Below are 12,570 nucleotides of genomic sequence, written 5' to 3' on the forward strand. Positions count from 1 at the left end.
TAAGTGTAAGCTTTTTAAGAATTGGATGCATCCAGTATATTTGCCTTTTTCTTTTCACCTGTTTGCTCAAAAGAAACAAGGAAAATTCATCAATACTGCTGCTTGTCTATAATTGACTGTTTCTATGGCATTTAATTAGTCTCAAAACGCACGCACATAAAAACCTCATGCGCGTTTGCGCTTGTGAGCAGAAAACCCATCTTCTATGGAAGGCCATCATATGAAAGGCCAAAATGGTCAAAACCTGTTCAATTCAATATAGTGACTTAAATTAAAAGACCTGCAGACTGTGAATATTTATATAACTTTAATAACTTTTCCTGTTTGATCAAGCACAACGCGATTAAGCATATTTAATCTCCTGGCAGCGATATATTAACTATAACACTTGTTAAACAATTATTAACAGGGTGAGTATATATTAGGGATGTGCATCTTCATCATACATCTCGATGCATCTCGATGCACTGTCAATAATCCGATACATTAAAGGTACATATGAAGCAAGTAGTACTGCGATACGATTTGATTCACCCCTATTACAATACAGTGCGATTCAACACGATTTGATTCAAAACAATGAGATTCAATGTGATACGATGCAATGCAGAACAATTTGAAGCTATGCAATTCAATATGCTACATATACAGAACAGTGTAGAGAGGGGGAATCAGTCTAGGCCTAAATGTGAAAACTATTGGTCAAAAAAAGTACATTTGTGCATACATAAATACCTTTATTAACTTTTCCTGTTTGATCAAACGCACTACAGGTAGGCTTATTTAACTTCCTTACAGTGACATATGAACAACAACACCACAATTATATACGAAGGCTGTATATAATAGGGATGTGCATCTTCATCACTGAGGCAGATACGATACACAGCTTGATGCATTGCCAATGATCTGTTACATTAAAGATACATATGAAGCAACTACTAATGTGATACAATTTGATTCACCCCTATTGAGATGCAGTGAGATTAGACACAATTTGATTCAATACAATGAGATTCAATGAGATTCAATGCAATACAAAGTGATGCAAAAGAATATGATGCTATCCAATTTAATATGGTACAGTATGATACATTTGTAAATGATAAAGGCACAAAGCTTCTACTAATTATTATATATGGATAAATCAGATTTTACCAATGCAAAGATGTGACAAACGATGCATCCCAAGTTCATGCCAAATCGCATCTGGTGCACACTTTCTAAATCTGGGCAATCTTTCATGCCAGTGCACCGACGGGAATTGGTGAATCATGCCACCCCTGATGGTAAGATGACTGACAGTGTTTATATTATAGGTCCAACAAAGGTATAGCACAAACATTCTGGCACACGGCCTTCATCAGTTTGTGCTTCCAGGTGTGCAAGCAGTTCATTACATGCTTGGTGTTTCCCAAATGTTATACATGAGTTAATCTCTTCAGCGCCATAATGACATCATTACCTTGCTTACAGACACTTTAGGTGACTTCAACAGGCTCCCCTTTCATACAGTATATCATAACATAGTTATCAGTGATGCTATACTGATCTCCACTGGGACCCAAACCTGCAACACTCTGGTCCTCAAGGTTAGTGTTTGCATCTCTTTGCCATGTCTACTGCCGACAATTATTTATCAGCAACCAAGAAGTTTAGCTGGGTGAGTGTAAGGAAAATTACTCAAGATGCCCCAATATTCTTGGTTAATGATTTGGAGACGGACACTGTTAGCAAATTATAATCATGGCAGAACTCAGGGAGAGAATGGGGCTTTCATTTGATACCACTAAAAACTAAACTGACATAGTGGATTACTTACAATGAGCAAGCTTACATGCCACAACATAAATACACTTAAAAGTATGTTTTAAAAACATGATCAAACTAAGATTGCAGAACTGATTAAAATGTAGGAGAATGGATGCAGCTATAGTGCAGTTTTAAATGACCGTGTCCCCTTTAGAAAGTCTGTTTCTTTGCTTGTACCCCAGCAACATCAAAAGCACCCCGGCAACAGCCTCCTCGTTTTCTGTGCATTCTAGCAGCCCCTGTGATTCATGGAAGGCGCAGTGGACGGCTTTAACTATGTTGCTCCTGGACGGTTGCACTTCGATGTTGGTCATTTGACTGGGGTTGTGACAGTGGTGCATGAACACCAGGATGACAGGTTTCTCTTCTGTGGAAGGAACAAACCAATTGGGTTAGCATGTGCAGTGATAGATGCTGTTGTTGACCCTCTGTGGATAAGGAAGAGAAGGAAGGGGCTGGAGAAGGAAGGGGCTGCTGGATTCTCAAAAATGTCACCATGTTTTGTACGGCCTCCACATGCTTACATTGAATTGTATACTTAGATGCTTCACATATATCTGGGGATGTTTTACCTATTTACTTATAAAAATGTTCAAGATGGCACCAATACATCCCCACACCTGCAATATCAAGCGTTTGTTTTCTGCCCCTGGATCAGTAAAAATTGCACATCTAAAATATGGAATATCTGCAAAAATCTGAAACATGCCAGACTTAATTTACATCTTTGACAGATGGTCAATTTGGCTGATAAATTCAGGATTAGCAGATACAGATGGATTTTAACGTGTTTTCATTCACAGGAAATGCAGCTTTGATTAAATACATAATAACTGGCTACCAACTGCAGTTCAGGGTAAAGGTGACAAATAGCAGTGAGAGACAGAATCCTGTCTCACCTGTAACTCTGGCCATTGCTGCCTCCATGTCTGTCCCAATCCGAGAAACAACAGGACAGAAGAGCAGGATGATGCTGCAGCTCTCTGCACTGCAGAGCTCTATCCGCTGCTTCAGCTTCAGCTTCAGCTTTTGCAGGAAGGTGTTATCAGCCTGATATGTTTCTCCAGCAGCCAGCATGTGCACTTTAACAAGGGAAGAGAAATGGAACTTAGAGATGAGTTGTGATTATCAGGAGCAGGAAGCCTACATGAAATTTTCTACAGAAAGATCGGTTTTATCTCTGTCATTCATGCACCTATGTGGTACATCGTTCTCCACCTTGTACAAGATATGCTGGAGTGATCGCAACTTAATTACAACTAAACAGAGGATAATATCATTGCTACAACAGGGCATGACGAAGGAGGGACAATCCACATAGCGGCTCTCAACAAAAAGGGTTTATTAAACAAAAGCGAACATAAAAGGAGATCTGGAAAACAAAGGGATCACGAGGGCTCAAAACAAAGCAGGTAAAACAAAACTAAAACTAACCACAATGAAAACTAACACTAAAACCACAGCAAGGAAGACTTGTGGGAATTTGGCAATGAGAATACCACTAATGACACAGTGACAACCACAAAGTAACACAACTGAACACAGTGACCAACTAAGGAACAGAACGAGGGCAGGCACTTAAATACACAGATAACGAAAACTACAAGAGGGGCAGGTGCAGACAGAAAAAAATAACCAAACTCTAGGGTTGGGAACAAGACACAGGTAAGGACTACAACAAATACTTAATTAGGAGAAACCAGGATAACAAGACTTACAAAACTAGGATGCAAGCAGGAATAAAACAAAAGTACAGAACAAAGAACCAAGCAGAAATAAGCGGGTTTCAGACCGAACGCGGCATGCGCTACGCTTTCCTCTGAAACCTATTCTCTATGGCTTGCGCGGCGCAAGAGCGATTTTGCGCTGCGCCGAGCACAGCGAAACCGCGGCGCTGCGCGCCACTCGGCAGCCTTGTGCGCGCACCGCGGTCAAAGTTGAAATTTGTTGAATGCGCGCCGTGACACATTTTCGCGCGATCAATAGAATCAAAGCATCGAAGCGGGCTAGCGTTCGGTCTGCCCCTTCGAAACACACACTCACACAAAGCGGGTATGGAGGAAATGATCCTTTGCAGGTTGGGATGTCTTAAAATATATTTTATCTTTAAACGACATATTTTCTCCACTTTAATAGATGACGAATGTAAAAAGACCTGGAAAAATCTCAGGGACAGGTATATTAAGGGGGAAGAAAGTCAGAGAAAAGAAGAGTGGTGCAGGTCTGAGGGTGAGGGGTTAATTATACAAAAATCTGTGCACAGACTAAAATGACAAAAATCTGTGCACAGACTAAAATGAATTGGGTTGACGCTTTACCGCTGGCACTAATGTCAGTAAGGTGTTCCATAAACAGGGGGACCGGGTTCACTCCCTTTGAGCTCCAGTGTTGGAGTCAAAGCCCCGCCGGGTCCGTTAATGAGAAGAGATTCACAGCACAGTCGAGGAGTAGTTGCAAGTCACCAGTTTATTTCTATTCAGATTGCAATCAGGGAGCGACCATCTGTTGCATGTACAGGAAGAAGCTCGAAACATAGGTGTCGGCGCTGGGTCTTTATAGGCCTTTTGGGGTGTGCCCCCCCCCCCTCTTCTCGGTACTTTCCCGTGTACGTGACTACAACATGTTCTTACCTTTGCTCTACTCAGCTAGTATATGCATAAATGTTTTGACGTTTGCGTTTGCTCTAGTTTGCCAGCAAGTCCAGCGGATGCATGTCTTTTGTCTAGCACTAGGTTAAAATAAGTGTCGGGTACATGATGGGTTCCTGTTTCTGCCCACTATCAGTTCTTGATTCTCCTCAGCTGCATGGGTGAGGTCTTTCCATCATGCAGGCCTAGTATCAGTTCCTCTTTCTGCTATCTACATTATTTTATACGCTATTTTATTAGAAATTAGTAGCTGCATAATTGTACAATTAACCACTCAAGCCTTATGTCAGGGAGAGGGCCACCTCCTACAATATGTCCCCATCCTCACAGAATAGACCCCCCAGTCCCCAGGCTACCTCAGCTCCTTTACCAGCCTGAATTCCCCAAGCTGCTCTCTGGATATGAGGGTCTCATGCACCCACAGCCTATTCTTTCTTGGTGCTAACAGAGCTAGTGCTTTTCTTTTATACATTGTCGTGACTGACCGCGGGACGGGACAACAACAAAACAGGAGAGTTTAGAAAACCACGCCTACTTCTTGCGCTGAGCCCCGCGGCAAGCGCGGGGCGTTAAGCGCGCTCGCTGTTTTTTCGGAGGAAGCGCAAACCCCGCGGCAAGCGCGGCGCGTTAAGCGCGCTCGCTGTTTTTTCGGAGGAAGCGCAAACCCCGCGGCGAGCGCAGCGCATGCCGCGTTCGGTCTGAAACCCGCTATACACAACAGGAATGAAAAAAGAACCAAAAATCTGGCCAACCTCAAACTCATAACCAAAGGTGAGTTGGGATAACAGCTGGCTGCTTAGCCCATTAAACTATGGGGGGGGGGGGGGGGGCAAGAGAACAGAGAAATACTAGGAGCTACTAACCTGGGATATAACAGGAAACAGGATGACCAGTGACACCCAATGGCTTAACGGAGAAATGACACTTCGACCAAGGCAAGACAGGGACCAATCCTGACAATAATAGTCAAATATGAAATTTAGTTGGAAACGGTGGGAACATTATATTTTTCTTGACTGACTGAATATGAATCATTTCAGATGGTAGACATCAAACCTCAGAAACACAGCTTACCTGGACAGCAGGAACTCAGAATTTTATACAGTTCACGTAAGGGGAAGGATAATCCAGGGAGTAGACAGTCAACCAAAAAAAATAAAGCTGTAAAATATTTGACATCTTGAATCAATTACAGTATGGAGGCAACACGCGTTATAACAGGCAATCACATTTGAGGGGATGCTGGAGACTCCCAGTGGTCACTCAAGAGCAAAAACTGCATTTGTTTCTCTAAATACACACTCCTAAGAAGACTTCCATGGAGACACCTTTCTTGTGCATTTACAGCAGATTTTGTGCCGAGTTTAATCATAAGCACAACAGCAGGGAAAATAAAACCTGGTGGCTCCAATTCAAGTTCATTTCGGTACATCACCTCCCGCTGGTCATGTGAAGCACTGTGTGTGTGTGTGTGTGTGTGTGTGTGTGTGTGTGTTCTAAATTCTGTCAGTTGTACCAGTTCAAACAGAAACGTGTTTAGAGCCCATCCTGTCTTGAAGCAGACTTACCGTAAATGATGTATGCATTTATTATTAAAATATTATTGATCTGGTTCCGACGTTTCGGTCCGTTGACCTGTAAGATTGAAACCGAAACATACGCGTTGATAGGGAACATTAAAACTTTGTATCTGGCTTATAGTTATTCAAATAGGCGTGAAACCAAAAGATATTGGTTTCAGAAAAAAAAAATCGCCTTGTGGTTGTGTTTTTTTTTTTTTTTTTACAGATTAGTACTAATACATTTTACAGTCTTTTCGGATAGTAATTTATGTTTTTTTTAACTGCTTTGCTCTGGTAAGTTGCAAAAATATAATAGCGTACTCTTTCTTAAGTATATAGTTCATGACGCGTGCTGCTTACCTGATTGTCCATGATTGCTTTATGTGCCTTTATTCCTTTATGCTTCAGATTAGACGCGTTTCATATTGTTCCAATTCACCTTTACCAAAGAAAGCGAAAGTTAAAGGGTTAGTATGGACTGAAACCTGGCCACCTCATTGGCTATTCCCAAATTGTCCGCCCAAATTGTATCCAGGCAACAGCTTGACTTCACTTATAGCGCCGGCAGAAGTGAAAATGCCTCAAAAATCTGGAAGCCAAAAACGGAAAGAGAAAAAAATAAGACAAGTGAAAGAGGCAAAGGGTCGACAGTATGTTACCCAATATTTCAGAAGAAAAGGTGGGTTTGTCAGTAGGACTAAATTGTTAGTGGACCGCCCGTGTGACAATGATCGTAGCCTACGGTTTAAATATTTATTTACACAAATATTTAAACTAGTTTTAATGAAAATTCATGTAGTTTTAGGAAAAGTCAGGGAGCAGCAAGGCTTTGTGATTTATTTAGACAAAGTTATTGAATATGCACATTTCAAAACGGTCAAAATTGTCATGGTTCCGGACGGCACGGGAACGGGAACGTGGCATGGTGCACAAAGAAGGGGCAGACGACCCACTTGCGGCTCCAGCAAACAAAACAGGGTTTATTAAATCAAAACAGATAACTTAAGAAAACCAAAAGACCACGAGGGGTCAAAACTAAACAGGGAGGAATAAACTAGACCAAATAACACACATGGAAAAACTAACTAGAAAAGCAAGACACTAAAGTAAAATCCAACCATGGGGGAAACCAGAGACAAGGGCATACCACAGACAAACGTTGACATCAGAGACACGAGCTTAGACAAATAGTTTAGACACGAGACACGACGCGATGAACCAGCGGGGAACAGAACAAAGGCAGGAACTAATATACTACGGGGGTAATGACTAACACAGGACAGGTGAGGCTAATTAACAAAACCAAGGAAACAGGGCACAGGTGAAACTAATGAACTCAAAAGGAACTGAAAACAGGGAAACTAAGAACTAACCAAGGAAACAGAAACTAACACTGGGGAATTACAGAACAGGTAAAGACACAAGCAGGGGCACCATAGAATTGAACCAAATACAAATCACAGAAACCAGAAAAACTTATACAAAGAAACACTGGGGAGCAATACAAAAACAGAGGAGGCAGGATTCGAACTCACAACAAGAGGGAACTCAGGACCAAGGGGCAAACAGACAGCATATGCTTAATACATTGAGCCACGAGACCAGACAAGAGACAGGGGAGAAACAAGGACTGACGTATGGATGGGATGACCAGCACCACCTGCTGGTCAAATGGGGAAGGGGCACGGAAGGACCACAGCGGGAGGCCGACCCTGACACAAAATGACGCCTTGTTCGTTCTAGTGTTAAAGATAATTACCCTAAGTTTAAATGTTGCGGTTAAAATGACTGCTGGTGGCCGTTCTAGTGTTAAAAGTGCATGATAAGGGAACTCAATTTTCTCCCCATGTTAGATCAAGAAAACGCTGAAAAAAATAACAATACACAGTTTTAGTTAAACGTTCAATGCAGTCAAACGCACTTTGTGAAAATCATGCCTCGTTCCAAACAGAGTCAAATGAACCAGCAGCAGCAACTGGTCCAGCTGTCTCCCAACACCTAACTTCAGCATCCCCTGAATCAGCCCCTGCGCTCCCACATGAAGAAGAAGGTGAGCGGCTATTAGTATTAGTTTAATGGCAACACATTAATGTCTGAAAGTGATACACACAAAATATAAGAGGCAACTGTAGAGGGGGAAAGATTGGCTATAGGAAATGCTATATACTTTGTCAGTTCCAGGACCCTCTTCCTGTTTGTCAGAGAGAACTGAGGAAGTGGAGGAAGAGATGGAAGAGGGTACAGATGCAAGTGAGAGACAGGCAGAGAGTGAAGATGGAGATGAGAATTCAGATGCCGAGGATTTGAAAGGGAAGAAAATCTTGTGACAAACGACCCTGGTTTGTGGCCAGCAGTTTGTACTGATCAGGATAGGGAGGACATAGTCAGAAAATTGGCTGTGACCATGAGAGAAAAGAAAGTGGAAATGCCATGCGATTCAGGGGAGAAGCCGTTCCCTGAGTACTTGAATTACACAACGTCAGCCAATAAGAGAGAAAAAATTAAGAGAGACTGGCTTACTTTTAGTCAAAGCAATCAGTCACTTTATTGCATACCATGTGTGCTTTTCTCCAATATTCAGAAAAAGCCTTCCTGTAGTGCACTGGCCAGTCAAAATGGGTTTAAAATGTGTCATGTGAAGTGGCGTCGCATGTACAATAAACTCCCAATCCATGAGAGGAGTGATGCACACAGAGACTGCTACTTAAGATGGAAAAATCTGCAAAGATCTGTTTTACAAGATAAAGGTATAGACTCTCTGTTAAACAGGAAGTTCCAAACAGAAATTTTTTTAAATTGAAGAGTTTTATTTTGAGATTTCAGTGTTCAATAATCAGTGTTGAAGCAAATAAATATTAATACATTTCATTGCATTGAGTGCTCAGTGTTTCCATTACATTTCAATTGTCATGTTAAAAATATTAGGTTAGATTAGATTAACTTTATTGTCATTGCCAGTGTACAGTACAAATATGTACAGTGCATACATACAAATATAAATATATGTGAATACACTATATGACACATGTACAGCTATGCACAGTATATACATTATACAGTACTGAAGTAGTGCAGTATTACAGAGGACAAATTACGGGTGTGGACATGTGATGGAGTTCAATTGTCTGATTGACTTAAATATATGAGAATGATAGTCAAAATACCATAAAAGCGCATGATTTTATGTAAATTAATATGAAAAAAGTCTCAGCTGTGTTGGGGGCCCTGTCAAGATTCTTTTCATTGGGCCCAAAATCCTTAGCAGCGCCCCTGGTGGGGACTACAGTTATAGGCCATAAGGTGAACCTAGAAAAAGTGGCTAGAAATCACTTTTCATTCCCACGTCTGGGCACTACTTTTTAAATGAATTTCTGGATAGACAACAGTCTTATGGATTCTATGTTAAAAGTTCTCCACAAAAAATACTGCAGTTTTTTGTCAGGATGCAAAAATGTGTATAATTAGGAATTTGCAAAAAACGAAAATCTCATGCTGCTAGTTTGGCCTGTAACTTTATTAATACGCATTTAATCAAAACAAAATATATGTCAAATCCACATTTATACATGTAGCTACATATCTGAGACAAGTATTGGTGCATTAATCAACTCAATTTTGAAGGAAGACCATGAAATAATGCAATTTTTTTTTTATAACGCACTTCAACTTCACCGATTGGCACCAAATAAAACTGAAGAACAAATTGAAACTTAAACATTTTTGTTATGTTTTATTCATCAAAATGTTCAGTAGGCACTTAGGAATCACACAAACTTAAAGATAAAAACAGTTTTTGGTCCAAGTTGGCTAAAATGACTTGAAATGCTGGACTGCTGCACTAATTTTTCAATAACGACAAATATTAAACATTTTACAGCAGGTTCATTACAGCTCAAATCCAAGTAACCTGTGACACAGATCACCTTTACTCATCACTACTATCCTTATCACTATCATCAGAACCATCTTCACATGTAGCTCTTTCCTCTGTTTCCTGGAAAACATTTGTGCAATTGAGACAGCGGCATAAATCTGTACAGGACAGATTTGCAGACATACAGGAACATCTTCCAGTCTCACATTTGCCTTGCTTGCAACTGCAGTGGACAACCTGCAACACACTATCAGGGGCTGGATTTCTAGTCATCCGCGTCACTGTTAACTCCCCATCCTCGAGGTGCCATCCATTGCCAACAGGCGAAGGGGCACACACATTTTACCTTTCAGAGAATGTCTCATTATGGCTGCTTGGTAGTTTGCCCTTTTGCAGTGTTGGTACAAAGCATCACTTGTCGGAGGCATGGATCGTTCTGGCAAAGCTGATGATGCCATGCAGAATGCTTTGTATCGTGCATCGTTCAGACTTTTAGCACATGATTGGCCATATAGGTGACAGACATATTTGCAAAGCACTTCAAAGGTAGACTGGTCCAAATTAAAACTGCTACCCAGATTTCTAAGTGCAGTCAGGTATTCCTCTTTCTCGCAAGCAACAGAAAATGACTTTTTTTCCCCTTGCCATAAAAGGCACTTGTAGAGTCACAGCCTGAGAAGGTATGGATCCCAATAAGTGCCAAACATACACTGTTGCCAAGAGCTGATGGCACCTTACATAAGTCAATGATCCTCGTTTTGTTGCCAACCCCAGTGAAAAAATACAATCTGCATGGTAAATCTGGCTGCAGACTTAATGCAATCACTGCCACATCAGTATCAGGGCTCTTGATGACTACAGTTTGGTGTTCCTGTGCAGCATGTTTTGCATGAAAAAACAACCTGGTGTCACATTCCTCATGATCACATGTCAGATTTTCAACAGCACTGACAGTTTGTAAACCCTCTGTTACAGCCATGCAGTGACACAGGTCTCCATGTGTTATGTATAAATGTAAGTCCTTACCTAAAATGGTAAGATCAGCGTCTAATATGATCACAATCACAAAATATAAATCTCACACACAAAAAACATTGTCAGCTTATTATGATTATGTGAATATTATTATTTATTAAATTTTTCTGAGAAAAAAAGTTTGCGTAAATGTTTATTCCAAATCTGCAAAATAAACTTATGGTATTTAAATTACCTGTAGTTTGAAGTATCAAGATCTTCATGGCTTTTTACAAGATTTAAAAACATTCGTCTTAGCCGTGTCATTGTCATCACCTCTTGGTTTACAATTATTCGATGGCGGATGATTCTCTCAGAGAAGATCTTGTAGCTGACATCATAGCTTGGCTCATTTCTATTAAAAGCATCAAATATTTTATGTTCTGTAACTATTACACTGGCTTCTATATTTGGAATGCATATATTGTGTGCATGTACAAACTAAAAGCAACTGACAAACCAATTGAGTTTTTTTTTATTCTTCAGAAAGAAAATACTTATACTTATATATAACAATAAATTATTTTAAATATTCTTTTGCCCTCACAAATGACTAGACATTTTATTATGCTGAATTATTGTAACAAGCGGTCCATGTAGATTAATGATTCATTTCTTTTCAAATTAGCAATCATTCAAATCAATTATGAATTATTTTAAAATGCAATATAACAACTTACTGTTCTTCTGAGGTCTGTGTGTTTGTTCCAGTAGACCTGGTGTACTGTCTGTAACAGGACTTGTGATATCGTACTTCCAGAGACACAGTCTTTGTCTTTAATATGCACAAGAACGCTAGTGTCTTCCTTCATCTCAGCTGCTTTGAGCAACTGGCCTGTAATAAATATGTATTTAAAAAAACATAACAGTTCTGACTGTTCATGCATATGTGTATGCAACAACTGACTGCACTATAAACATTATAATGTACATGTAATGTAAATATTGATGTATTTGAAAGTTAGTTATGGTTCTCAGCATATGGCATATAACTTTAAGTTCAAACGTGTGCTTGTGTGCCGACAGCGTCTCCGCTTGTGAAAGATTGTCCTTCTGGCGTTTGCCTGCCACAGTGATGTACTTGTCCGTTTTCTTGCAAATTATGCACAAAGCAGGAAGTACAGGACCCGAACAAGCTATCGGCAGTCCGGTACTGGACCTAAGTTTTTTTGTTGGGCAATACGTTGACGAAATACTATTTCCCGATGACACAGACTGGTCTGTGTTATGATCATCACCAGCTTCAGGGCGCCGTGAAACTCGTTTCTCGGCCGCATCCAAGCGCTTTTTGTCAATAAAACGCTGGTAGCAAGTGGAGTGAAACCCTGCGTCTTCGGGCACACGGTCAAACTCGATTTCTAGACAATGTTTGTATGTTTCTGCTATTTTCTGACTCTCACCCTGCAAGTCAAGCCACCGTTTGATGCAGTTTCTAAATGTATTGAAGGGTTAATCATTTAAGAATGCAACTAATAATTGTATAAGTATATGGCCTCTAACCCAATGAAGAAAATAGACATGGGAACCGATACTTGGATGAGGTGATCTCACCATGTAGATGGGAAAAATCAGGAACTGTCAGCAGAGAGCAGGGGAACCAGGGGAACTGATCTTGTACCAGACAGTAAGAGAACAGGAACCCATCATATAGCTGACAATT

General features: G+C 40.5%; 1 protein-coding gene across 1 annotated transcript; it reads right to left on the minus strand.

Annotated features, from left to right (window-relative positions):
- Positions 1 to 292: 292 nt before the first annotated feature.
- LOC111834250 (uncharacterized) lies at positions 293 to 6,543 on the minus strand. The gene is made up of 6 exons (XM_023793335.2): positions 6,383 to 6,543; positions 6,029 to 6,095; positions 5,535 to 5,621; positions 5,324 to 5,413; positions 2,712 to 2,894; positions 293 to 2,179 (listed from the first exon to the last, which is right to left on the minus strand). The coding sequence occupies exons 1-6, from the start codon at positions 6,392 to 6,394 to the stop codon at positions 1,944 to 1,946; spliced, it is 675 nt and encodes a 224-aa protein (XP_023649103.2). The 5' UTR covers positions 6,395 to 6,543; the 3' UTR covers positions 293 to 1,943.
- Between the last annotated feature and the right edge of the window lie 6,027 nt (positions 6,544 to 12,570).

The sequence above is a fragment of the Paramormyrops kingsleyae genome, chromosome 19 (genome assembly GCF_048594095.1).
Source record: "Paramormyrops kingsleyae isolate MSU_618 chromosome 19, PKINGS_0.4, whole genome shotgun sequence".
Lineage (NCBI taxonomy): Eukaryota > Metazoa > Chordata > Actinopteri > Osteoglossiformes > Mormyridae > Paramormyrops > Paramormyrops kingsleyae.

Coding starts and splice junctions, on each gene's coding strand:
- LOC111834250 (XM_023793335.2), bottom strand. Junction 5,622..6,028: donor AAATGCATACATCATTTACG/GTAAGTCTGCTT, acceptor AATATTTTACAG/CTTTATTTTTTTTGGTTGAC. Junction 2,895..5,323: donor TGTTTCCTGTTATATCCCAG/GTTAGTAGCTCC, acceptor CCCTTGTTAAAG/TGCACATGCTGGCTGCTGGA.